At 44.6% G+C, this 26,837-nt stretch overlaps 3 protein-coding genes across 3 annotated transcripts in view; 2 read left to right on the forward strand and 1 right to left on the reverse strand.

The window, feature by feature from the left end:
- Window positions 1-516: 516 nt before the first annotated feature.
- tbata (thymus, brain and testes associated) lies at window positions 517-7,260 on the forward strand (the record flags this gene model as incomplete). Its single annotated transcript, XM_079756483.1, has 8 exons — window positions 517-718; window positions 4,230-4,391; window positions 4,585-4,667; window positions 5,293-5,445; window positions 6,413-6,494; window positions 6,782-6,947; window positions 7,053-7,093; window positions 7,203-7,260. The coding sequence occupies 8 exons, from the start codon at window positions 517-519 to the stop codon at window positions 7,250-7,252; spliced, it is 939 nt and encodes a 312-aa protein (XP_079612609.1). The 3' UTR covers window positions 7,253-7,260.
- Window positions 7,261-11,231: 3,971 nt separating this feature from the next.
- Window positions 11,232-11,759, forward strand: star2 (steroidogenic acute regulatory protein 2; the record flags this gene model as incomplete). The annotated part of the gene is made up of 2 exons (XM_079756815.1): window positions 11,232-11,372; window positions 11,637-11,759. 2 exons carry the CDS (start codon window positions 11,232-11,234, stop codon window positions 11,757-11,759), a joined length of 264 nt encoding a protein of 87 aa, XP_079612941.1.
- Window positions 11,760-19,489: 7,730 nt separating this feature from the next.
- adamts14 (ADAM metallopeptidase with thrombospondin type 1 motif, 14) overlaps window positions 19,490-26,837 on the reverse strand; it is a 44,169-nt gene continuing 36,821 nt past the window's right edge. The window contains exons 20-22 of the mRNA XM_079756467.1: window positions 23,844-23,973; window positions 21,388-21,498; window positions 19,490-20,940 (exon numbers count right to left, since the gene is read on the reverse strand). Of these exons, the coding sequence (XP_079612593.1) occupies window positions 20,354-20,940; window positions 21,388-21,498; window positions 23,844-23,973 (828 nt within the window). The 3' untranslated portion in view covers window positions 19,490-20,353. The remainder of the gene's footprint in view (window positions 20,941-21,387; window positions 21,499-23,843; window positions 23,974-26,837) is intronic.

Below are 26,837 nucleotides of genomic sequence, written 5' to 3' on the forward strand. Positions count from 1 at the left end.
GCAGATGTAATACATATTGTAACCTCATTAATTTTAATAGAGATGCTATGTCTGATTAAAGCTAGTTAAAGCAAGTATTGTGCGGATTAACAGTTTAGTTTGTGTGCCATGTCAAATGGCTTGAATGCTAATCTTTTGTATGGGAGGCGAGCCGTTCATTGTGCATGGTAACTATTCTTTCTTGTTGACAATACAGGTTCCTTAGCAACATTGGAAACATTGCCCGTGCAGGACCAAGACAACAAGCACAAAAGCTGGTTGTGTCAAGGTAAGCGCACACAAATTCAAACAAAAAAGCGATGTTTTAACTAAACAAACTCTTCGCCATGATGCCTTTTGTTATATGCTGATTTGTATTGTTGCCACTCGGATCCCTTCAGCTATCATTTTCCTCCCGTCTAGAGGAGAGGCTTTTCTGTTATGAACACCCTCTGACCGATTTAATGACATATTTACATTCTCTTTCAGATTCTTTGTTGCAGCCAATCATAGCCATCCGTGCCCTGTGTCTCCAGCATGTCGACCGGCGCTACACTGCCCGGTCCAGTCAGCCGGTCGAACACAGAGGAGATGTCTGTCAGCAATTACTGTCAAGTGCCCTTCAGCGCTCATAGTGCCCGCACGTTGATCAAAAGTAGCCCACGCTTCGGAACCATGAGTCACCATTCATTCTTCTCCAGGCACAACCCGCACCCTAATCGGGTCACACATATCCAAGGTGAGTCACACAAACGAACCCCAAACAATTGGAGAGAGAGAGAAAAAAAAAAAAACTGCAATGTCATAGATCATATTTTACAAAGTGGCAATCTCGAATATTTACGTGTCGGCCCATTTGGCAAGCGTTAATTGCAGGTGTGTTTTGGGACCTTACGTCCCGGAGATCGTAAGGGTCACCTGTGTGATGTCAGTCAGTTAGCAGTTCGCTTACTAAACGGCAACAATAGCAGAAAACAAAAAGAAAAACAAATACGCCGTTCAGCACACGGGTTGGTTGAAGAGTATGGCCCTGGGAAAATTACGTCCTATGTCCTTTCCTAACCAATTTTCTTGACCTCGATGGTAGGGGTCATCAGGTCACGGAAAGGAGAATTCATAAGGACTCAGGAAAAGACAACCGTGGTGCTAAGAGAGTCCGACTGCACTTACACTCGGCTATGTTATTAGGTTGTTAAGGACGGGGGTCTTCTGTAGTTTAACTGAAATGTTCCAAAAATGGACTACTAAAAGTACATGATGGATACTTCGCCCCGGGCCTTTTCACTGTGTAGTTTCATGCATTTGATAATAACGAACAACCAGGGAGAAAATACGACTACATTACCAAGTTTGGATTTTAAAAAGAGGGATATAAGCTCCCAGGCACAAAAGTGAAACAAAATGGTTGTTGCTCATAGCAAGGTTGCTCATGCTCAGCCTCAACTCATATTTTTCGACATGAAGCCCTATTAGAATGTGTGGGAGTGTGTGTGGTTGACGGCTGTATAAAAAGTTCCATGCTACACGCCACCTAGGTGGCTTCCACACTCCACTTAGGAAACTTTTCTGGGCACAGGGTGATGATTATTGCAGAAGTTTCGGCAAATGAACATGACAATGACACTCCAATACCCTGCAGGAGATCCATCTTTGAGTGCGTGTCTGGAGATGGCTGGTTCAGCCTGAGCACACTGATTACTCAATGTGCAACAGGAGTCAAATTAGACTCCAGGTGAGGCTGCTTAACACAGTCTTCATCCACACATCAGCTCAGGATTGTATGAAAAGTAATTGGTCGGTTCTTTTTTTGTTTTCGTGAATGTTGCATTGCTTTATATGTTGCTGCCGTAAGGAATACCGGTTGCTGCGTTCAGGACTGAGCCTATAGGGTACGCGCTCTACCCAGTGAGCAACCGGGGCACACCATCATGATGATGTTCTTATATAAAAACACATCGTACCTAGTCCCATATTCACCTTTCACGGATTAATACATTTGAAAACGGATTTACAATTATATTTCACTAAATGCAGGTTATTTTTGTACATTCTTTTTATCTCCATATATATTTTTCTATCTATTTAGTTTTTTTTATAATGGGAAAAAATAGACAGCTCTATGCCCGCCTGACATTAAAGCAGCCAATAAAGGCAAACAATGAAGGTGTGAGTGGCAATAGAGAGCAGGACTTGCTGCTTGTTCCCAGCAGGGTTCCTCTTCTTCCTCCTCGAGGGATTGCCTTTGATGCATTCACACTTTTGAAGCACTTTCAATATAGAATATCTAACATTGAAACGAATCGGTGGTTGAATGATATATAGGCTCTCATTTTTATTCATGTCATGGTTTATGCCGTTCAATTGGTTTAAGTGGCCTGTCATTTCTTTTGTGTATGTATATATTGCCTTTATATGTGGATTATTTAGAGATTGCTTTTAATCTTTGTTTGCCATAGTTTGCATCATTAAGGGTAATGGAGTCCGGACTTCACTCCATTACACCCCCTGATCCACAGACTTTGCTTGTATTGGTTTTGCTTGATTCTTTCATGATTAAAAGTTTCTTATAAATATATCCCTTTTCATGCATCACTTTCTTACAGAGAAAGCTCAATGCTGTGACCCCACAGTCCTTGCCTCTTGCCTTCATGTTCTTTTTTCATTATGGTGGGGCAATGTTCTGCCGCTTTGTATCTTGATGATTTGATTGGTGGTCTGTGGCAAACCAGGCAGTGAGGCTGTCTCGGTGTGAGCTGATTTTCGAGTGGCAGTACTGGGCAGGCTTTCAGCGGAGTGGTATGAAGCTATGTAAGCTGTAAAAAGCATGTGGCATGTGGTTAGATGGCCTCCATTAAAATCAGCAGTGGGCTACCATTTCTTGCCAGGTCTTCATCCCAGTCCGTCACTGCCCATGGCTGAAAGGATGAAAAAATAACATTGATTTCAGTGGTAATACTAATGATAAAGCAAGGTCACACAGAAGAATAAGAACGAAATGGCTTTAAATTGTGTGGCTTCATTTCTCCACAGCAGCCATCTGCCAAATGCCCATCACTTAAATAATTTTTTTTTTATAGAAACTACTTTTTTGATAACAGGTATTTTCACGAAATACTAAACAAACCGACGGCTGCAACGGCCAGTTCAAGCAAGTACTATACTGAAAAATAAGGTCAAGAGAAAGTAGGCTTTGACGGAAGTGTAAGAGTCCCAACCTTAACCCTAGCCCTAACCCACATGGCTGGATCTCACTTCCTAAGTCAGAGGACAAAGAAAACTAACAAATACAATCTAAATTAGAGCTGCAAGCAGCATTTTAACAGCCTTACGCAGACCATTAAGACCCTGACAAGCCATGACGCAGACCATAAAGACCCTGACGATGACCATTGAGACCTTTTTTGTTTGCATACGGTTGATAACGCTTGAATAGCCTCAGTTTGGATCTGGTGATGGGTGAACAACATTTCATGACCGTACATCATGAGTAGGGCTGAGGAGTTATGCATCTTTAAAGTTTTAATTTTATTAATTGTTGTAGCGCCCCCTATGGTCCAATTTAGATTAACTTTAGCTTGGTTAACCTTGACATATACCTCTTTAAGTACACCAAGTTTGGTGATGATTGACTTAAGTTAACCCTGCATTTTGGCACCTAACATTGATCGGGCTAAATTGGCGGACTGGTGTCCATTTTGTTACGGGTTCTGGGTTTCCTAGGAACATTTGCTCAAAATGAGGAGAGACAAATGTCTCCGACAGGAGTTCATGACTGTAGGTGGAAGAGGTCAGGAAATATGGCCGTCCAAAGTTTGTTTCCAGTTAAAGGTTATAGCGCCCCCTATGGCCCAATCTGGATACAATTTGGAGAGGTTTATCATCACCCACGTGCCTTTGACTACACCAAGTTTGATGATGATTGAAAGGAGGCCCAAGGACCCCTAATAAAACTAACGATTACAATCAGTTGCCTTCACACTTTGTGCTTGGCCCCCAAATTAACTTTAACCTTTGAGATAAGTCCTTGTTGTCAATGCATCACGGACTGCGCGTTGGGCCCCAAGTGCTGTCGGGGGCACCACAATTATGTTCATGATCAGAATAATCATATTGATGAAGTATTGAAATGAGAGATGAAGGACCACTCAAATTGCATCATTGATTTCACTATTATGGCATCAGGCAATACAATGTTATGCATATGTGCTCAAAATAATGCAATTGATTATGGTGACTTCTGATCCCAACAGGGCTTAATGGGAATCCTGTGTGCACGGTGAGAGATGACTGGGGTGTCACCACGTCATTGTTTCCCCATCCACTCATCAAAAGCCAAACCGGTTTCAGGGCCTGCCCTCTGCCGCTGGGTCCCCTAAGTCCATACGGGAGTTGTAGTCATCAGAGCAAACCAGGTATATATATATATATATATATATATATATATATATATATATATATATATATATATATATAAATAGAACATTATCAAATATGCATAATGAAAAAAATGTTTTATATATAAATCTATACTATTATTAATATTTTTACTTATCAGTATAAATAATTATTTATCATTTTTTATGTATTCATTTATTTACCATCCAGGACTTTTGCCAGAGTCCTGGAGGGAGGAGCTTAAAGAACTGGCTGTGAAGGTCAACCTGGCCTCTAAAGCAAAGAACACATTGGTACATTGAGCTACCATTTTGTTTATGTGATGCATAATTCATGCCTTTGTGGCCTTTAGCCCCAGCCTGGTCCTACCAGACTCTCGTACTTCATTTCATTTGCACAAAGAGTCTGGACCCACTCAATTGACTAACGTTAACTCACTTGAAGGCGTGTGTCTGTTGAAGATTAAAACTATTGGATCTGCCCAGTGCCACTCTGGATCTGCCATAACCAATCTCTAACGTTTGGCCGGGAATCACGTTGCGCGCAAGCTGTAAACAAACCAAACACCGTGCGTAAAGATGTCCGTCAACGAGAGCTGACTTTAACGTCATTGCTCTCAGCCACTCCCTCTGTTCGCTGATTGGACGCACAAAATTTGGACGGAGAAAACCCACTACCGCTGACCCAGACGTAGTACTGAAGGGAAATTAAAATTGAGTACTTAGGCGGGCGGAGCCAGGCTACTTTAGCCCTGCTTAAAACTGTGTCTCAATATTCCTTGTAGTGTACTACCTTGTCTTTTGATGTTCACTCTGATAGTGCTGCTATTATGACCATATACCGAATATCTTTAAACTAGCTATTGAAAAAGAAAAAGAAAGTGAAAGGATTTAATGTTGGAACACCTCTGTCTGTAAGAAGCCACCGATGGACGAACCGGCCCGCAGAAAGACCCAGTACTCGGCTCGGACAGGGAGGATAATCCCTCCCTCCGCCCAGGCCTACCAGCGCAGGACCTCCACCCAGAGACAGGCTCACCATGCTCAGCCACTCTACGACCAAGAGCTGCTGGTAGCAGCCTCCACCTCACCCATCCAACCCCTCTGTCCACCTCCACCTCACCCATCCAACCCCTCTCTCCACCTCCACCTCACCCATCCAACCCCTCTGTCCACCTCCACCTCACCCATCCAACCCCTCTGTCCACCTCCACCTCACCCATCCAACCCCTCTCTCCACCTCCACCTCACCCATCCAACCCCTCTGTCCACCTCCACCTCACCCATCCAACCCCTCTGTCCACCTCCACCTCACCCATCCAACCCCTCTCTCCACCTCCACCTCACCCATCCAACCCCTCTGTCCACCTCAACCTCACCCATCCAACCCCTCTGTCCACCTCCACCTCACCCATCCAACCCCTCTCTCCACCTCCACCTCACCCATCCAACCCCTCTCTCCACCTCTACCTCACCCATCCAACCCCTCTGTCCACCTCCACCTCACCCATTCAACCCCTCTGTCCACCTCCACCTCACCCATTCAACCCCTCTCTCCACCTCCACCTCACCCATCCAACCCCTCTCTCCACCTCTACCTCACCCATCCAACCCCTCTGTCCACCTCAACCTCACCCATCCAACCCCTCTCTCCACCTCCACCTCACCCATCCAACCCCTCTCTCCACCTCCACCTCACCCATCCAACCCCTCTCTCCACCTCCACCTCACCCATCCAACCCCTCTGTCCACCTCCACCTCACCCATCCAACCCCTCTCTCCACCTCCACCTCACCCATCCAACCCCTCTCTCCACCTCCACCTCACCCATCCAACCCCTCTCTCCACCTCCACCTCACCTACCCAAAACCTCACCTCCACCTCACCTACCCACACTTCACCTACCAACTCCTACCTCTTTCTGTTATCGTCTACTTATCCGTGTATAATATTAGGCACACAAAGTATGTGGGAGAAAGGAGTAGATTTGAAAGTGTAAATGAATCAGTTAGTAAGTCCACCCCCACCCCTCTGGCCAGGTGCTGGAGGTGCTGAGTCAGATCCTGCAGACGGACTCCTTATCCCAGGTCCAGAGGTGGCTTCTGCTGGCAGGCCAGAGAGGTAACAAGCTGCTTCTTCTCTTGTAATGTCTCAAATTGAAACCGTTTATTCTTTTTTTAAATGTTTTTAATTTTGTTTGCTCTCTTCTTGTGAATATAGAATTGTCTTCATTTTGTGTTGTTATTATTATTATATTATATATTTCGATAATGATTATTTGATTGTATGGTTGCATTATTCGTTTATTTTTATCATTATTATAAATATTATGGTTATTATTATCATTCTAATCATTATCAGTATCGTCATGCATCATAGTGGTCATGTCTCCTAACAACCAACCACAGAGAAGGACCTAGTGATGGGCATGATCCAGCAGGCCATGGTAGACCTCAAAGCCTTGGGCCACCACGGGGACATTGAACACTTCCAGCTGCTACATCCCTGCTCCACCACACTGTCTACACAAGGCTCTTTATCAGACCAGGCCCACAGGAAGCAACAGGGATCAAGGTTAGCCTATAGCGCTCTTCCGACCCACCTACTTCCAGCTGAACGTGCTCGGCAAAGCGCACAACTCGTAACAATTGTGGTTATTTGTTTGTTCGTTTGACACAGCTTGAGCCATGCCAAGCGTTCCTCCACTGAGGACAGACCAGGTAAGAGAAAGGGTTTTGGATTACCAACTATGCATTTGAACTATGCGTGCAAATCTTTGTTTGAATCTTTCCACACACAAAGAGGCTGTGTGCTTCACCTGTTTTACAGAGAGGATTGGAGAAGCAGAGGTCCTTGAGATCCACCATGAAGAGGAATAACAGTGTAGTGTGTTTACATCGAAATGTTGTGTTCTGAATATATATATTTTATATAAGAATATATAAGTTTCTTTTTCTTACATTTCTCAAAAAGGGAGTAAAAGTAACTAAATTCTTTCTATGGAATAATGTTATAAGGCTACAATGGCCTGTGCTATGTCACAAAAGAAAAGAAATGCAGTGTATGAAAAGGAAAGCAATAAAATTGCGATTAACCCACCTCGATGTGCGGGAATGCAATCTACACACATTTATTGTGTATGACATAAAATACTGTATAATAAAATAATATAACATGATTTTATGCCTTTTCGTTTCTTCATCATTCATTGTCATCGTTCAGATAAGTTATTTTGCAATTGGAAGATACTGGTTTTCTTCTTGCATCATTGAAGAAGTTGTCCCTATACAGATACAAATACTTAAATAAATCAGATAACCGGCAATGCTATACCACCTAAGGCTGTTTGATATATGATCAAATAAAATCAAATATAATCAAAGTTTCTCCCTTGAACATCACTGAAAAATGTATAAACGAAGAGGATAAAAGAACAAGATGTCATACAGAGGTCGCTCCACTCTTTTTGAAACACAGCCCATCGTTGTGTGTCTTTCCTTTCTTTTATTCATTCTTTCTTTCTTCTTTATTTTGTATTAGTTTTTTTCTTTCTTTCGCATTATTTTCTAATATTTCTTTCTCTTCTTATTTGATCCTTTATGTCCTGCGTGTCTGCTTGCATACTTTCTTTCTCTTGCTCTTTCTTTCTTTCTTTCTTTCTTTCTTTCTTTCTTTCGTTTGTCTATGCATACTCTTTGGTTCCTAGGGGATGAGGTGAGGCTCAGGAATCACTAATGAGTGAGTAGATAGACAAAGTGTTCATTAATTCATTATCATGACAAAAATAGGTTGGCTATGTCATGATGACAAGTTATTTTCTCGTTATCCCGGCTTCTGTTTTGGGCTGTGGTCTTAGGGCTGCATGTAACCCACATATTCACAATGTAAGTCCAGAATGTGGTGATTTTTATGGTCATAATTATTTTTCAGCTTACACTTCCTTTGCAGGCAATTTGCTAATGCAGTATTATTATGTAAAGTACTGTCAGATGGGAGATTGTTGCCGGAAAGTGCACAAAACATTGTTATTGTTTAGGCTCGGGCTGTCGGCTACATTTGTGTTAATTAGTATCATTGTTGTGACATTTTTACATTTTTTTTAAATTACATTAAAACACCTTAAAGGGGTAGTTCGGGATTTTGGACATAGGGCCTGATTCCCAAGTTAGCCTTGGTGTTCTTTATCATTGGAGTCAGTTTTCAACACATTTCATTCAGTCCTTCTAGTTGCAGAGTTTGCTCGTGCTAGGCTAGCACACGGCAACGGGCAATACTAGCCTGCTAATAAAACAGTCTTACCAACTCCACAGTACACCCGAGGCAAATCAACTTATTTTGGGTTTGGTTTATCAAATAGTACGCTGGTCCCAATTGGCATGGTTTTTCCTTTTCCTCTGTTTTATAAAATTTTTCATTGATTTTGGTTTTTGGCCCTTGGCCCTTGTGATTGGCATAGTTAGGTCTGGTGGGAAAATCAGAAGTGGCAGCTGCAATCAAGACCACCAGGGGATCAGCTTTAACGATTTCAGGACAATTCAAAACGTCATCAGTGAATATTGGTCCTTTGTATAGAGGACAAAATATTGGCCTGTGCCCGGCTTGCTTGGCATGAACATCACTTGAAAAATGTTTCAATCACTCATTTAAGAAATACTGCAAAAAATGTAATCGCTGCCTGGCAGCTAATCAACCCAATGTCAAACTTTTCCTGGTAACATAATAGAACCACAACCCATAGAGGTTCTGGCCATTGCCCTGGAGAGAGATGGCGATGGGCGAGAGTTTCTCCAAATTGAGGCAAGCGTTTCCGACCTCGGACCAGAAAGCAAGCACCTCATCAGACAAGGCGGGAGACTGCATCCCTTACACTTACACCCAATTAAGAAATACACTTTATACACTACCATCATCAGAGGCAGAAACAGGTAATTTGGTTTTTGTTTGCTTCTCTTCCGGTAAATAGTATATTTACAACTATGACAAATATCATAAAAGGCTACTATCCCCCCCCCCCGACCCCCCTAAAGCCCCTGGGCACTCGCCCAATGCCCTCTATGGGTCATCCGGTTTTGGGGACAATACAATTTATTAGATTGTGCGTCGTTTGTATGACAAGGGAAGGGTTTACAGAATCTGACCAAGTAGCAAAAATGGGCCGGAGAAAAATATGAGAATTTAAATTGCCCCCTTTTACTGCCTGGTGGGTTCTGTGCAGCTGTGGTTAGCCTCTGTTTGATTTTGAATATGGACGACGATCAGCTGCATGGCTCTAACTGGGGGACTACACTGTGTTCCATTTTATAAAGCTTTAAACAAAGACACTTGAGGGGGGCCAACCTCTTTAAGTGTCCCAGAGATCATTTCGATTTCAGTGAGCCATTTGAGTTAGTGTGAGAGAGAGAGGGAGGGAGAGAGAGAGAGAGAGAGAGAGAGAGAGAGAGAGAGAGAGAGAGAGAGAGAGAGAGAGAGAGAGAGAGATTGTGAGCCGCGCCTACAGAAGCGGGAATACACATCACATACTTGTGATGTGTATATTCACTTTCTCTGGTTTGATATTTCTGGAGAATAATATCGCCATGTTTGAGCCCATTGAAGCTGCTTCTCCTGCAGGTGTGCTCTGTTTGATATCAACTGTTTCTTGTGCGACACTTCATTGCGGCAAAGCACTTGGTTTAATGGAGCATCATCCCAGGAAGACACACTCAGAGCATTTACCAAGCATCCTCAGAGTGCTCACACGTTCGGCAGTACACCAAAGGTTTTAAGGCTTGACATTAACCAAAAATAGACGACTATGAGTGTCTTTTGTGGAGCCTTTTATAGATTGGCCATGGCTGGTTTTGGAATGGCAAAGTTAATTGTAATACATAAGTTGTGAGGTGGACGCGTCTGCAAGAATGCAAGACGACTAAAGCCATACAGTGGTTATCCAAATGCTCCCACCTTTCAACTGGAGAAAGGAACAGAGCTACCTTTAGGTGCATGTGTACAAAGGCGTCCCAAATGAACTAGTAACAAAGCAAAGCAGGTTATTTCAATTGTGATTTATGTATTAGGATGGCTTTTTCCACTGCAGTCTACATTCTGCTCCCAATACAAACCCCTGCCAAGAGATCAGCGTGATGCAACGACTGGGACAGATCAAACTGCCAAGGTGAATGAGCCACAATGACAGACAATTCACAGGAAAAAACCTTTGTTTGAAGGTTGTTTATCGAAAAGTTTGTGCTCTCTACAATTCTCACTGTTACTATGGCTTTGACAAAAAACATTAAGTTATGATAGATATATGGATATAAATATACTTAAACATTGCAGAGGCCAAAACAGACAACGTAAGGCAGGTCTTGCTGAGAGAAGAGGAGTTGGTGTTGGTGCACCAAGGACAAAAGGCGACGTGGCAGGCACTGGGAATCTTGAAGGAAGTGGAGTAATGGAAGAAGGAGATGCAGAGGAAGTTATCAATCCGTTTGGTGTCTTCCGATGTCCTCTAATATGTGTGTGTGTGTGTGTGTGTTTGGGTTTGCGTGTGTGAGCTGCTTTGTCTCATGAATCAATCATTGTACTGTTCTATCTAGCAATATTTCAGTTTTCTTTGTATCGACTGCTATTTGTATCGAATACCAATTTGAGGAGCTGGTGCGTTTGACCCACAGTCGATTCCCGCAGCCAAACAAGTGACTGAGCGTCCTTGTTCGAAGACAGCTAGCCACCTAGAGCTGCTTAATCATGACATGTATCTGATTCGACTGCCCTAAATACATACAATAGGGCAATATGTAATTGAAAGCATTGTAACTTTTTATTTTGCTGATACTGTGATACTTGCTGCGGTGTGTTGTCCAGGCCAACAGCGACATGATCACTAAGGTGCTGCTGTCGGGTGCCAGGAAGGTATTCCGGCTGGAGGCGGTGATGGAGGCCAGTGTGGAGGAGCTCTACGACATCTTGTCGGTGCGGGTGGAGGAGACGCACCGATGGAACAATAGCATTCAACGCGTCAACAGCGGAGGAGGTGCGACCAGCGAGCGAATTTATGATTATAAGTTTTAGAAAAACAAGTAGAAAAAATGTAATGTAAAAGGTAAAGAAATAATGAATGAATTATGTAATAATAAGTATACTGGATAGAAATAACATGGGATATGGTCCTCCTGATAGTTTGTTAGTATGTCCAATCCAATAAATGCAATTAATGTAACCTTATCCTCAGCAACTGTAATTAATCATCCAATAAGAAATAGGATCTCTGTTGTGTGTCAGGTGCTCAAACGCTTCGGACCTCAAACCATGGTTACTCACGAGTTGTCGGCAGAGACGGCTCGGAATCTGATTGCCCAACGGGACTTCCTGAGCGTCAGATACAGCTGCAAACCATGGACATAAAAAGAATGGACCACGGACTGAAAAATGGCCGCCCATTCATTCCTATGGAAACTGCTCAGTGGCACAGGGGAACATCAAGGAGAGATTTTCTTCGGCATCATGGGCGCCTAGACACGCCCTAGTCCCTGACGTACCGGATGCAGAAATATTCTCGTTTTCTAGCATTGTTAGCATTGTAGCATCACAAACGAGTACACTCGCATTGTTTACCGACCATGGAAGTATAAGTTACTAACCCCCCCGATCATTCTCTATATGTGATCTTTAAATTATACTCCTCCTGCCATCCAGGCAACAATTATTATTTAACAATAATTATAATTATATATAATTTATATTATTTTAGATTAGTTAGTCAATTTTGGACCTTATAAAGAAAAACACCTTGTATATACATTTTCATTTTTGTATTTTAAAACCAAAATCTTAATTACAACTCGTTTTTTAATATATTTTTCTGTTTGGATTTTTGTAATAAAAGCTTCTTTAATCGTAACTCTTTTGGTTCAAATCCTATTTCTTACACATGCAGCCATTTGGACGACATTCGATGATAGCTGATAACCAAGGTCCACACTGTAATACTATAATCAAGAGGTCATACAGGCAGTTCAAATAAAGCGATAGAACTTTATTGATCTTGATAAATATGTAAGATTGCTCCATATAACATATAACACCAACAACGTAGTAAACGTATGTAGGCCTAGAAAAATACAGTTCAACGTTATTGCTTAAGAAACAGATTCCTTCCAACTAACGATTTATGAAAAATGCAATCAATAATGTATACAAAAGTAAATGGTTACATATCGAACAGCATCGAAGTTGGAGTAGCCTACCCAAATAATGAATTGTAATACACTGTGGTGGTTAACATAATTCACCCACGGAAATATGGCTGGGCGGCGTGTTTAGGACAGACTCTTTTAGCAGACGGCCATCTGCTAAATCGACCGTCTCAGTTCAGTCCTGCTTGCCTTTCGAATGTACTGTTTTCAAGTTGTGTTGATTAAAGCTCAGTGCTGGATACTCCGCCTCCGACTCCCGTCTCTGGGCACTACACTGGTGACCCCGACGTAGGTCTCGCTGAAGCATCAGGGAACAAAACAAACATGGTGAATAATGTTTTATCAAGTTGCCGGAGTTCTGGGAGTTTTCACAGACGGCGTGGTTCTCGCAGACGGAGGCGCAGTTCGCCATCCGTGACGTCACGGACGACACCGCACGCTATTACCACGTCGTATCGGCGCTGGGGAGATCCACTGCGACCCGGGCGGCGAATTTCATAGCGAATCCCCCGAACCAGGGCAAATACAGAGACCTCAAAGCCTTCCTCTTGAAGACTTTTGAGCTGTCGCAGTCAGAGCGGGCCCAAAAGTTGTTGGCTATTCGGGGCCTCGGGGACAGCAAACCCTCTGACAGCAAACCCTCCCTATATGGAGATGATGCTCAACCTGCTGGGTGCGGAAGAGCCTAACTTCCTCTTCATAGAGCTGTTCCTCCAACACATGCCACCACAGGTCCGGACGGCGCTCGTGGGCACGAGGATTACCGAGCCACGCGCGTTGGCAGAAGAAGCCGACCGGTTTTTCCTGGCTGCTCAGAGTTTCGTACCCGAGGTGCTAGCCCCAACACGCACTGTCTACCCCCCGGACAATGACAGACTAGACAAAAGAGCCCCAGTGGCCGCCGAGGGCCGTGCCAGCACAGGTAAGTGCTATTTTCACGTGCGTTTCGGCGCTAAGGCAAAGAGGTGCCAGTCCCCGTGCAACTTCAAACCGACGGTAAACGCCAAGGCTTGCGCTCATTAGTGGCCATGAGTGCAGGCACGTCAACCCGGCTATTGTTCATCAGGGACACTCTCTCCGGCCCCGTTTCTTTGCAACACCGGTGCTCAGAGAAGTGTCCTGCCGGCTACGGTGGAGGACACCGCGCCTGGCGTCCACGGTCCACAGTTGAGGTCCGCTAACGACACACCCATCCGCACGTATGGTACAAAGACTGCGGACCTGTGCTTTGGAGGCCAGCGATTCAGGTAGGATTTCGTCACGGCCGACATCTTCTTTCCCCTCCTCGGCACGGATTTCCTTTGTGTGCACAATCTGCTAGTAGACGTCAAAAACAACCGCCTGGTGGACGCACGGACGTTCTCCTCGTTTGCATGTGCCCGCAGTCAAGTAGCTTACGGCGGGCTCTCCAGCTCCCTCTCAGAGGGGGACGAACATGAACGCCTGCTCAGGGAGTTCCCCGGTATAACCCGACCTACCTTTTCCACGGTCACGGTGACGCCCACCCGTCTATGCTAGGGCCCGATGACTTAACCCCGACAGGCTGAAGGTTGCTAGGTCGGAGTTCGCCAACATGGAGCGCCAGGGCATCATCCTCCGCTCAGACAGCCCCTGGGCCTCACTCCTCCACATCGTTCCCAAGCCAGACGATGGGTGGCGACCTTGTTGGGATTACCGCCGCCTGAACGACGCTACCACGCCCGACCGCTACCCAATCCCGCACATCCAGGACTTCTCAGCACACCTGGCAGGCAAGCGGCTCTTCTCGAAGGTGGACCTGGTGCGCGGTTACCACCAGGTACCAGTGCATCCCTCGGACATCGCCAAGACGGCGGTAGTGACACCTTTCGGGTTATTCGAGTCCAGCGGTTAATGGACTCGGCGCTCAGGGAGATGCCTTTCGTTTTCGTATATTTGGACGACATCCTGGTTGCCAGCTCTTCCGAAAAGGAGCACCAGGGTCACCTACGTGACCTCTTCATGAGGCTCGACCAGCACGGACTGATCATCAACCCGGCGAAGTGCCTGTTCGGGTTGTCCTCCATCCACTTCCTGGGGCATCTCATAAACAAAGATGGGGCCGCCCCTCTTCCGTAGAAAGTGGAGGCGATTTCTGCTTTCCCCCGCCCGCACACAGCTCGGGCGCTCCCAGAATTCCTGGGGATGGTGACATTTTACCACCGGTTCACTCCCCAGGCGGCTCACGTCATGCGCCCACTGTACGGGGCTCTCAAGGACAAGTCCCCTGGCCAGGCTGTCGACTGGACGGCGGAGAGGGAGAAGGCGTTGAGGCCACGAAGGCCGCCTTGGGCAAAGCCGCCATGTTGGCCCAACCGACGTATGGTGCCTGGCAGCCGCTCGCCTTTTTCAGTTGCCAGTTGACCCCCACAAATACAGCACGTTCGACAGGGAACTCCTTGGACTCTGGTTCTTCCGGTTCCTCCAGGAAGGCCGAGAGTTTGCGGCTTTCATGGACCACAAGCCACGAACATTCTGCATGTCCAAGGTGGCGGAACCGTGGTCTGCCCGCCAGCAGCGCCAGCTTTCGTACATCTCCAAGTACACCACGGACATCCGACACATTGCTGGCAAGTCCAACGCGGTCGCAGACTGCCTCTCAAGAACAGTCATCTGAGCCGTCCAACTGGGCCTGGATTCCGTCCGTATGAGCGTGGACCAGGCCTCCGACCATGGGGTCCAGAGGAATTCGGATACGGGTTTGCGCCTGGAGGAGGTTGCAGTGGGCAGCTCAGACGTGAGGCAATGGTGCGACGTCTCCACAGGCCAGCCTCGACCGCTGGTCACGGTGACCTGGCGCCGGCCCGTTTTTGAGGCATTGCATGGCCTTTCCCACCCCAGCAGGAAGCCGTCTGTGAAATTGCTTTCCCAGAGGTTTGCGTGGCAGGGGCTTAGCAAGGCTGTAGTACTTGGGTCAGCTCATGCGTTGACTGTCAACGGTCCAAGGTGCACCGCCATATTAAGGCCCCCTTTGGAGAGTTTATTGTTCCCGAGAGGAGGTTCGGCCATGTCAGCGTCGACCTGGTTGGACCGCTCCCCTCCTCTCACGGGTTTACCTACCTCTTCATCGTGGTCGACAGGACGACCCGCTGGCCTGAAGCTGTTCCCCTCCGGTTTTACGCCACGGCGACAAGTGCCTGGTGGTAGACGTCAGGGGTAGGCCTGAGACCGTTTCCTGTGATAGGATTAAGCCAACTAACGTGGAAGTTTCCAGACCGATGGAGGTGGCGCAACCCCGGTGTCGGGCCATCCTCCTGCGCAGCGCCCCACGCTGGCCGTTGAGACTCCCTCGACCCCGTTGACCCCCGGGACCTCCATGTTGGTGGACAGCACCGACGTGCCTGCTGCTTCCTCTGCCTTGGCCCCTGTCATCCGCTCGCGACAGGGTCGGGTCGTCGGCCCTTTCCGTCACAAGGACTTTGACTATGGGTGAATTCTGGGGGGGCTTGTGTGGTGGTTAACATAATTCACCCACAAACTATGGGTCGGGGGCATGTTTAGCACAGACTCTTTTTTTTATCAGACGGAACGACCGTCTCAGTTCAGCCCTGCTTGCCTTTCGAATGTACTGTTTTCAAGTTGTGTTAATTAAAACTAGGTGCTGGATACTCCGCCTCCGACTCCCGTCTCTCGGCACTACAACACCAACATTGTTAACAGTCATACATAGCTAAACAAGCAAATGAAAATGAAATACCAACACAACTGAAATGTTAATATCAGACTATTAACAATATTATGAGAATTACGTAGGTCTCCCATAATCATTCAGGTAATCAATACGTCCATGCCTGTTCCAGCTATTTCAAAGATATTTGTGTTTTGTATATCTGTTTTCAACGCCATTCATGTTAAGTAAAAGGAAAAACCTTGAACACGAGAAGTAAATGGAGCCGTGCACTTCTTTAATAGGTCCATGGCACTGAGCCGTTTGTTTCACTACGACTCCTTTCAAAAAATAAATACATAAAACGGCTAATAAAACGCTTGAGGAGGCGTTTTGAAAAAAAACAACTTACATTTTTCTAGAACATGGTATAAACATAATTATGAGCTTTTGATTGATATCCAGACATTTTTTGCGGGGACACATTCCTGTTCCCCACTTGTATTGGAGTGAACGGCAATATGTACTTCTGGGACTCCATGAATTGAAGACCCGTCTACAGCCCGCTAAAACGGGTGCAATACCAGGCTTGGCCGCTGAGCACTGGTGGATTGCGGACGTATGCACTGCTCCTGGGGGCTAAGGCCCCTGTCAAACCAAAATTGTACCGGGGGCGAAAATTGTACCGCCTACGAACTTTATATTTGTATTGTATAAGCTAGCTAGACTATGATACACTTTAAACACTCAGTTTACTAGCTAAATTCAATACAATACAAATATAAAGTGAAAACAAGTGTTATCTGTTTTATGTTATTTCGTCGATGAGCGCGAATGTTTTTTGAAAACTGCCTGGCAACGGACAATCGCGGCAAACGATGAAGTAATATTTCGAACGCTGGTTACGTAGGCGGTACAATTTTCGCCCCCGGTACAATTTTGGTGTGACACCCCCAGGAGCTGCTACAGTGATGCTACAATGCTAACAATGCTAGAAAACGAGAATATTTCTGCATCCGGTACGTCACGGACTAGGGCGTGTCTAGGCGCCCATGATACGGAATCAAATCTCTCCTTGATGTTCCCCTGCACCATTGAGCAGTTTTCATAGGAATGAATGGGTGGCCATTTTTCTGTCCGTGGTCCATTCTTTTTATGTCCATGCTGCAAACACGTCCCGTTTCTATGTGGGAGGAGTCCCTGCTCATTTGGAGGCCATGCCCATGGCCATGCCCCCACATAAGGACTTTTTGAGGTAGGTACCACCTATCTTTTATCCAAAGCCTTATTGGGGTCTCTATGAAACATGAAAGGTTTCATGAAAAGTTTGAAGTGACATTTAGTGTGGCAGGCGCGGAGCGACCCAAACTTTGCTAGACACGACGACCCTTGACCCCACTCCACACAATTATTATTGAAATTGGGGCAGTATAGGGTAGCCTGGGAACCAGACGACTCTGCAGATAGGTCTGGTTCCCATCCCACACAAAGCAATTTCGGCTGGGTAAGATCCATGGTTGCAGACCTCACTTAGCGATGAAAAAATTGTAAAGAGACAACATCCTTGCTGAGGAGAAAAGCTGTGATTGTGTATCCTTAACCTGTCTGTGAACCAGTGATGAAATTGAAAGTACAAGGTGGCAGCAATTTTTTGTTGTTGTTGAAAACGCCTGCGGTCCACAGTATTTATCATCGTATTTATCCCGCCTCCTATTAGATACGATTGTAATTGTAATTGGCGGGTCTATCTCGTACCGGACAGAAATCATGTGTACGGGAGGGGAGCTAGACCCGCTTAATCATGACATGTCTCTGATTTCATAGTCCTAAAACCATATGTATGTTGAATAGTGCCATTTTAAAATCGATTTTCCTTGCTGATACTACAATAGCCTACTGACTGTGATACTGACCGGCCGGGTGTTTCATGGTGACAGAGCAGAGGAGGCCCCTAGCTGCTTGCTCTTGGAGCCTCTGCCAGACAAGACCACCAGCCGTCTGACATGGCTCCTCCTGGATGTAAAGGTATTTTTTTTTCTGACTCGAAGAATAGGAGGAGGAGACGTAGGAACCCTGTTATGGTACCACCTGGAATAAATCAATGGGAAGGCCATCTAATAACAGTAAATACCTACTTTGAAAAAGGAAGGCCAGTGTAAGTGTTTCAGCTCTTCATCTCTTCAAAGATGTAACAGACGTTCACTGTTTACAAAATGGCTACTTTATCTAGAGCAGGGGTCTCAAACTCCACTTACCTGGGGGCCGCTGGAGGTAGAGTCTAGGTCAGGCTGGGCCATATCAAGTATTCCACAGAAAAAAGGAGCACAACTGACCCAATCTAAGTTAATGATTGGGCTATAATTAGATCACGTTGGCTATGTAATCGCTGACAACAGGGGACATTTCATAGTGGTTGGTAGAAACCGGGACATTTTAGCGTCCTTTGGCTTTTGTCCACACTCAGGACACGCAACTTAGAATTCGGACTATCCCGGCAAATCCGGGACATCTGGTCACCCTATCACAAGTGATAAAAAAGCGTGGCAAGCCACTCGGCAAAAAATGTGCGTTTGACAACAACGCGCGGGCCGCACTAACACTAAACTTTGATGTCAGGTAGGGGGCCACAAAATATCATCCTGCGGGCCTTAATTGGCCCCCTGGCCGCGAGTTTGAGACCCCTGATCTAGAGACTCATGGTCCAAAGTCGCATGTGAGCAGCAGCAGATCATAGGGAGACTGATCCTGTTGGTCTTCAAAGAAATAATATGGTCCCTATAGGAATGGATGTGGTTGTCTTGGTTGTTTGTCAGAATGTAACAAATGACTGCTCTGAAAGGGGAATAATCTGCTCAGAGGTCAATGCTGTAAATTAAAATAATAAGTGTGAATTATTTTTGATAAGTAAATTGTCTAAATAAGTACAATATATCATGAGATTTCCATAGGTTACATGTTTTGTTTGAAGGAACTACAACATTCAGAACCACAGAAACAAAACTAAAGAATCATAGTTTTGTTTACGCAAGCCCTCTCTAATTAAATCTAAAACCTAAGTTTCAGTCACACTAAAGCGATAAGAAGAAAAAAATGAAGATATTTTGATTCTAATGGAATAAAGACATGAGACAACAAAGAATTCCAAATTTGTTTAAACTTGTACTTTTTCTAGTTTCTTTACCATTAAAAAATTCAATAAATATTAACATTTAAAGCTTTCATTCATGTACGTATATACAAGAACTATACAATACACATTATAATGTTATAAACTGCAATGCAGCAAATACTAACTTGAACAAAAACCACAGCAACATCCACTTTCTGTTGACTTCCGCCATTTTGAATGCACTTCTCGAATACCACTATGCTTTCCCGTTAAATTGCCTGATGTTACTTGTTTTTTTCATATAACACAGTGAAATTTACACTATATACAATATTATTTAAAAAATATACCAGTTACAAAAAATTACTAAATCGTATTTTATACTTATCTTTTATACTTATCTTTTTGAGCATATGTGGCTTCCATCAATGCAAAGGAAGAGCATGCTACAGTGGGCTTTGCTTGCAAATGGACTCAATTCTCAACCAATGAGGATGGCCGGTTATGTTTTCGGGTTAAAAAAGAGAACGAATGAGCACCAAGAACAGAGAGTTGTTGCAAGGCTCTCTATCACGAGTGACGCAGGCCCCGCCCCATTCACAATACAATTTCAATAGTAGTTCTAATGCACTTGGAAAAAATGCTCAACATAACTGTACACGGACACAAACGGAAATGCTAGCGATGCAGTCGTCACATTTTTTGAAACATGTTTTGTAGTCATTTCATTTACAGCACCTTCATTTAACAACTTCTGTGTTTTCTGTTAGTTTTCATCTTCCATTTCATATTTGAAGCCGAGATGGGCAGAGTGAATGCACTGAGACGGCTCTGCTTCTGTTTTCTTTGCTGAGGTAACCATTAATGGTTGAAGTCCACTGGCATGGAAAATAAAAATAATAATTACAATAATAATAATAATTAAAAAAACGGAATAAAACCAAAACACAAATTCGCAGCAATAGTGTGAGCCCGTCGGATGGCATTGGAATGAGCTGACCAAGGACTGGAAGGAGTATTCACGTCCATACGTCCCCATGGCAACGCCGCCGGCTGGCTGTTCACGTCTTCAGGGAGCGCCTGCTGTTCTGTGAGCCCGCCTCCACTCAGGTCCTCCTAAAGTGTCTCTTCTAGACCTGGCGGCGGCGGTACTATCGGGGGAGGAGGAGGGGGAGGGAGCGGGGGAGGAGGAAGAGGAGAGGGGGGAGTCTGTGGGCCGTGGCAACCCCAGAGGCGGGAGGGGCCGGGGGTCTGTGTTCGTGTCGCTGGGGGTCTCTGAGGTCACCGCCACGGCGGCCGCGTAGGACGAGGAGGCTTCACGGGGGTCCTGATTGGGCGTGGCGGTGAAGGCGGTGGCGGTGGTGGTGGACAGTCCCTGGGAGGTGGAGCGAGGCCTTCGCCCGCTGGCTTTAGTGGTTTGTGGGGGGCTCCGGGAGGTGCTGACCAACCCCTGGGGAGCGGTGGACGGGGAGGAGACGTGGGGCCGGGCGGTGGGGCGGGAGGGCTCCTCGCGGCCCCCGGGGTTCGGCTCGGTGAGGGGTCCGTCCTTCTTGTTGCAGGACTCGCAGCACAGCTTGTTGTAGCCGGGGATGGAGCAGTACCGCGCCAGCACCTCCATCTGACAGAAGATGGACTTGTCCCCCAGACACGGCTCATCTGGACACACACAAACACACACACACGCTTGGTGGAGAGCAGGGGACAGCACTGGTCAAAGTTCAGCACCGAAACCTCAGCATGGGGGCAACCATGTAGGTATGCACCCACTTACTGTATGCTATCGTCATGATATATATATATTTTTTTATATCATGCTATCTATATCTATATATTTATTCTCCTCCCTTACTCTGCTAAAAACACTCCTCTTACGCCCATATTGTATGAGGTACATCCTGGCGCTTAAAAATAGTTCTTGGTTTCTATGAATATCTTTACTGTACCGACAGTGATATATTGTTTCTTCGGACAAATCGCCTCGGATAAAAGCGTCTAAATGCTAAGTTCCCCAAATGTAAATGTAAATATATATTATATTTATCATGTACTGTATATTTTTTGCATTTGTATCATTATTATTCATCATAGTGCTCGTGGGCTCACTGGAGGAAAGTTTGTGGACGGGGTTTTCAGAAGCCCTCTGGTACACGCTGTCGTCCTTCCCCGAAGAGTTCACCGCCGCCGCAGAGTCGAGCGGCGAAGGTGACGACTGACCTGTAGCATTCAGTAGGGGAGGGGGAGAGATGGAGGAAGGGATAAAGTTAGAGTGGTATAGAATACAGTGTTTAACTCATGGGAGATGTTAACACATTATATGTCATCTTATTCATACAGTACATAAGTATGGGTTCATACAGACATTAAAAGAGCCTTGTGGTCTTGTTATCTTCAGCCTACTCTTCCTGTTTACAAGGGCCGTACTGCGTGCATATTCACACAACGAGCAGGGATGTTCTGAGCACAACCCTGTGGATGAAATGCTAATGTAGCTGTTACAGCTCCTATGCTGCACATGTGATATTATTAACAACAATAAGAAGAAAAGGAGGTAGCTTTACCACCAAACCCATCCCCACTGGTAGGACCTTTACAATGGTGTCTAACTAATTAAGCACAGTACATATGATGTTGAAGTTTTTCTCAGTCAGTCTCCCTCAATCTGTTGTCATATATGATGGTTTCATGGTCACATGTGACACACAGCATTTTCTATGATTGCAAATTGCACGCTTTCCCAGTTGGCTGGCAAGGCACAGTGCCTGCGCTTAATGAATCAGCTATCAAATTAACTTGATTATGAGGACAATGTGGGCACACACTCATATCAGCATCCACATTCATTCTGTCGGAAATGAAGGACACTTTATCATCCTATTTGGATTTTATGTCCACAGAGAGGGGGGCAGTTCACAGACGGAGGAGAGAGAGAGAAAGGGAATCAATGTGGCTGGCACGAACAATAACGAACAATTGAGGCTGGCACATCTTAGTAAGTTACAACAATATTGGATATTGAATTGAATATCATAACAATTAAATTAGGTCCCTACTGGAGGACTGGATGTTTTCGTGTGTTTCCCCAGAAGTTATGCGGCAAAGTGCATACTTCATTACAGTCATTAGAAAAACTGATTTCTCTAGGTGTCGACATTGTCGGAAACCATTTGAATAATGTAAAAAAAGATTAAAAAATTAAAAACTAGTTGTTTTTACATATTTTCATTCAGGAATGTTAAATATTATTCCTTTAAGGGTCATTTCAGTGGTGAATTAGCGTGAAGTCTGTGCTCTGTGGACGAGCTATTGACGTTAACACCGTTGTTATCTGACCTGACTGCGGCAGAAACCGGGTTCAGAGGACGAGGTAATGTATTCAAGTTTAATCAGCGTTATCTTTCATTATTTATTTCATTCAAATTAAATCAAAATATCCAAAGATAACTAGTAGTGTAGTGAAGTAAGTAGTGGTTGTTTAAAGATTAAAAGCAGATTTGAATCTGCACAACAGCCCTGCTGGAGGCTGTGTGGGGAGAAAAATATAGCACATTCTGGAAATGTTGCATTGTAGTATTGGGAGTCATGAGCGCCCAGCCATAGTAGCTGCCTGAACCGACGCAAGGCTTAACTTCCAGTAGCTTCGCCTCCAAGTAATCAAAAATATACCTTTTGTATTAAAACAAAAACAGCGCTAGGCGACTTGAAATGAATGATATGAAAATGTGGGCCAAAGAACAAAGCCTCAACTATGAATAACATCTGGTTTGAAAGGGGAATTGGGTGTGAAGAGAAGCTATGGTAAGCAGGCCAACACTCACACTGCGCACTCATGCTGGATTGAACGGATCTGCTGGTTTGTGTGTGTGTGCGTGTGTGTGTGTGTGTGTGTGTGTGTGTGTGTGTGTGTGTGTGTGTTTGCTTCTGGCATAACACAGAGAAAACTCAGCGACAGCCACGCCAGAGGCGTTCTCTATACCAACTCTCTCTCCCTCTCTTTCTCTCTCTCCACCCCTCCCTCCCTCTCTATCTGATCGTTGAGCCTTTGCTTTCTCTTTCTCGCCCTACCTCTCTTGATCTCTTCCCCCACCCTCCCTATCTCGTTCTGCTCCCTCCCTCTCGACCGGTCCACCTCTCATTCTCTTTCTGTCTCTTCCTCTTACCCCCTCTTGTTCTCTCGATCGCTCTTGACCCTCCTCTTCACATCCATGATCCTCTCTCTCCTTCTCCACATCCCTTTCTCCCGCTCTCTTTCCCTCCTTCCCGCCTCCTCTCTCTAAATATCTCTCTCTGTCCACATCCCTCTATACTGCTCTCTCGCACTCTCTCTACGTCTCTCTCATTTTCTATATCTCTCTCCCTCCCTCCCCCTCTCTAAATATCTCTCTCCATATAACATCCCTATAACCTGCTCTCGCACTCTCTCTACTTCTTCCTCACTTTCTCTCTCTCTCTCTCTCTCTCTCTCTCTCTCTTCCCCCTCTCTTTCTCCCTAGCGTTCTCTTTCTCTCTCTCTCTCACCTCGTTCTTGTGGTCTCACGCATGCTCTCTCGCCCGACTCTTACCCGGACAGGGGTTCAGGGTGCAGATGAGGATCGTGTCCGGCTTTGCCCCATCACACTGGCTGATGGTGTTGTCGCTGGCCTTGCACACCACCTGCCTCTGCTGGATGCCCTCCCCGCAGGTCACCGAACACTGGGTGGAAAGAAAACACATATGCACAATCACGCACAAACACACAGACAAACACATGCACACGCACAGACGGGAAGGCAGGCAGGCAGGCACACACACACATGGACACACACGCACAAGCATAGACGGACACACGGATGGGCAGGAAGGCAGTCAGGAATACACACATGTAGACACAGACACCAACACACACACACACACAAACACACACACAGACTTAGGTATTCTGAAATCCTGTTTGAAATTGTTTAAAGGTTTGAATGACTTTACTAAGAAGCCACATTCACACTATAGGGTATGTGTTTTTACTCACGTTATTGTAAGTTGTCGATGTTTATAAATATATTTATATATATAAATGAACAGGCGTAGATTCTCCAACCTGCCTTTCGGTTAATCTACAGCATATCTTTCTGTATGGTTGTCCTTGAAGGGCAAGTGTTTTCTGTGGCTTTCTTCAGCCAGAACAGCTACTTTAATAACTGACTTCTAAAGATGCTCACTGCCTTTGTCTGCTCATTAATGCAGTGAAACAAAAAAATCAATGTTCTGAAGGATGGTTGAAAAGAGAAAGTTTACGCATTTGACTTAGGAAAAACAGAGGCAGGAAAACCTTTTACCTTTTGCTATTTAGTCACTTAAAACATGCTTATATCCAAGCAGCATACAGTGCCTTTTCTGTCATTAATGATCTTTTTTTTTAAACATATATTTATTCAGAATTTTGTTCATTTTACAGACAAACAATACAAGACAACACAACAAGGCACATATAATGCATTTTGTTCTCACATATAGCACATATAATAGATGTTCTTGTCACAGTAGACAGTGTGTTACAGTCATTGAAATTACATCTGCTAACTTACATTGTTTACAGGGGAGAACAAATGAAAACAAAACAAAACAAAAAAAAAAAATACTCAATCCGTCTTATCATCCAACCAACCATCAACATCCATGTTGTTATTTTCAAGGAAGTTGTAGAAAATGTTCCATACTTCCCAAAACTTGTCAAGTCTATTTTTTGTTGTGTAACTTATCTTTTCCAAAGCTAAGTAAGAAGTCATTCCCTTCAACCATTGTGATGTGGCACAGGGTGTATCTGATTTCCATGAGAGAGCAATACATCGTTTGGCTTCCAGAAAACAAATATTCAGAAGAGACCTAATTTTTTTAGAGGTAGTGAAGTCTTCTGGATAGATATTCAATAGGCACAATTTAGGACTAAGAGGCACTTTCCTGCCACTGATTTGGCTAGCAAGGTCCACCACCTTACTCCAAAAAGAAAGTGTCTTTTGACATTCCCACATACAATGAAATAAGGTACCTTTTTGGTCTTTACATTTGAAGCAGGTATCAGGTATGTTAGGGTTAAAGTGGTGCAATTTAGCTGGTGTTATGTACAGTCTACTTATCCATTTATATTGTAACAGTTTGGAGTTTGTATTTACGGATTGGGTCTGAGCTAGAAAACATGCCTTTGACCATTCCTCCTCAGTTACATTATCCTGCAAGTCCCTCCGCCATGCTTGAAGTGAGCGCTGTGATGATTCTTTAGACTTGCTTACAAAAAGCTCATAGAGTAATGAAACTTGTCCCCTAGAATGTAAAAACTTCAAAGTGTAATCTTCTAGAGTGGATAGGGGGGGAAGCTTCAAATCATTGCTCTGTCTTCTGGAAAGGATGAAGCTTCTAAATTGTAAATATTTAAAAAAATGTTTTGCAGGAATCCCATATTTTGATTTAAGCTCTTCGAATGACATGAGAACCAAGTTTTCATTGTAAAGGTCAGCAACCTTAGCTATACCCTGGGCTGCCCATATTTTAAACCCTGGGTCTGCTCTACCAGGTTGGAAGTCATCATTACCAAAAATTGGAGAGAACCGAGATAATTTAGCTGTTTCTCCTAGGTATGCAAGAGATTTGTGCCAAACCATTAATGTATTTTTGAGAAAAGGATTTTTAGTATGTTTGATTAGTTTATGTTTTTTAGCAGAGAAGATGTACAGGTTTAAAGGTATGTTTGTTAAATGTGCTTCTATTGAAACCCAAGCTGGAGGGTGGTTTCTCTCAAAATAAAACATTGCTGCTCTGATTTGAGCTGCCCAGTAATACCACTCAAGATTTGGTAGTTGTAAACCACCTCTATCATATGGTAAATACAACAGGGAAAGCCTGAGCCTGGGACGCTTGTTGTTCCATATAAAGTTAGAGAAAAGCTTTTTAAGAAAATTAAAGAGTGAGGGTGGAGGAGCAAGTGGAATAGATTGAAAGAGATAAAGAAACTTCGGTAAAATTGACATTTTCAATACATTTATACGCCCAATCATAGAAATGGGTAGATTTGTCCATCTATTTATAAGTTGGGTGACCTTATCTGTTAAGGTATTGTAGTTATTAGGAACAATTTTGTCAGTGGTAGGGGCAATCTTAACACCCAGGTATGTGAAGCCATTTAGTGAAACCGTAAAAGGAGTAGGAATTGGGGGGTGTAGTCGTTCCCTTTCATTCAAGAATAATATTACAGATTTCGAGTAATTAATTTTGTATCCCGCAAAGGTGCCAAAAAAGTTAATTTGGTCCAATAAAGCTGGTAAAGTCTGTTTCAAATTAGAGCAAAACAAAATGACATCATCAGCATACAGTGCTATGCGATGTTCCGTATCTCCTATCCTTATGCCTTTAAAACTAGTATGGTTGCGAATTGCCATGGCCAGCGGTTCAATTGCCAGGGTAAATAACAGTGGAGACAGGGGGCAGCCTTGTCTTGTGCCCCTGTACAACTTAAAGGGTGCTGAAGATAGCCCATTTGTTAAAACTACAGCCTGGGGGTCAGCATAAAGTAGTCTGATCCAACAGAG

This window comes from Pollachius pollachius, assembly GCF_949987615.1.
Source record: "Pollachius pollachius genome assembly, chromosome: 19".
In the NCBI taxonomy this organism is placed as follows: domain Eukaryota; kingdom Metazoa; phylum Chordata; class Actinopteri; order Gadiformes; family Gadidae; genus Pollachius; species Pollachius pollachius.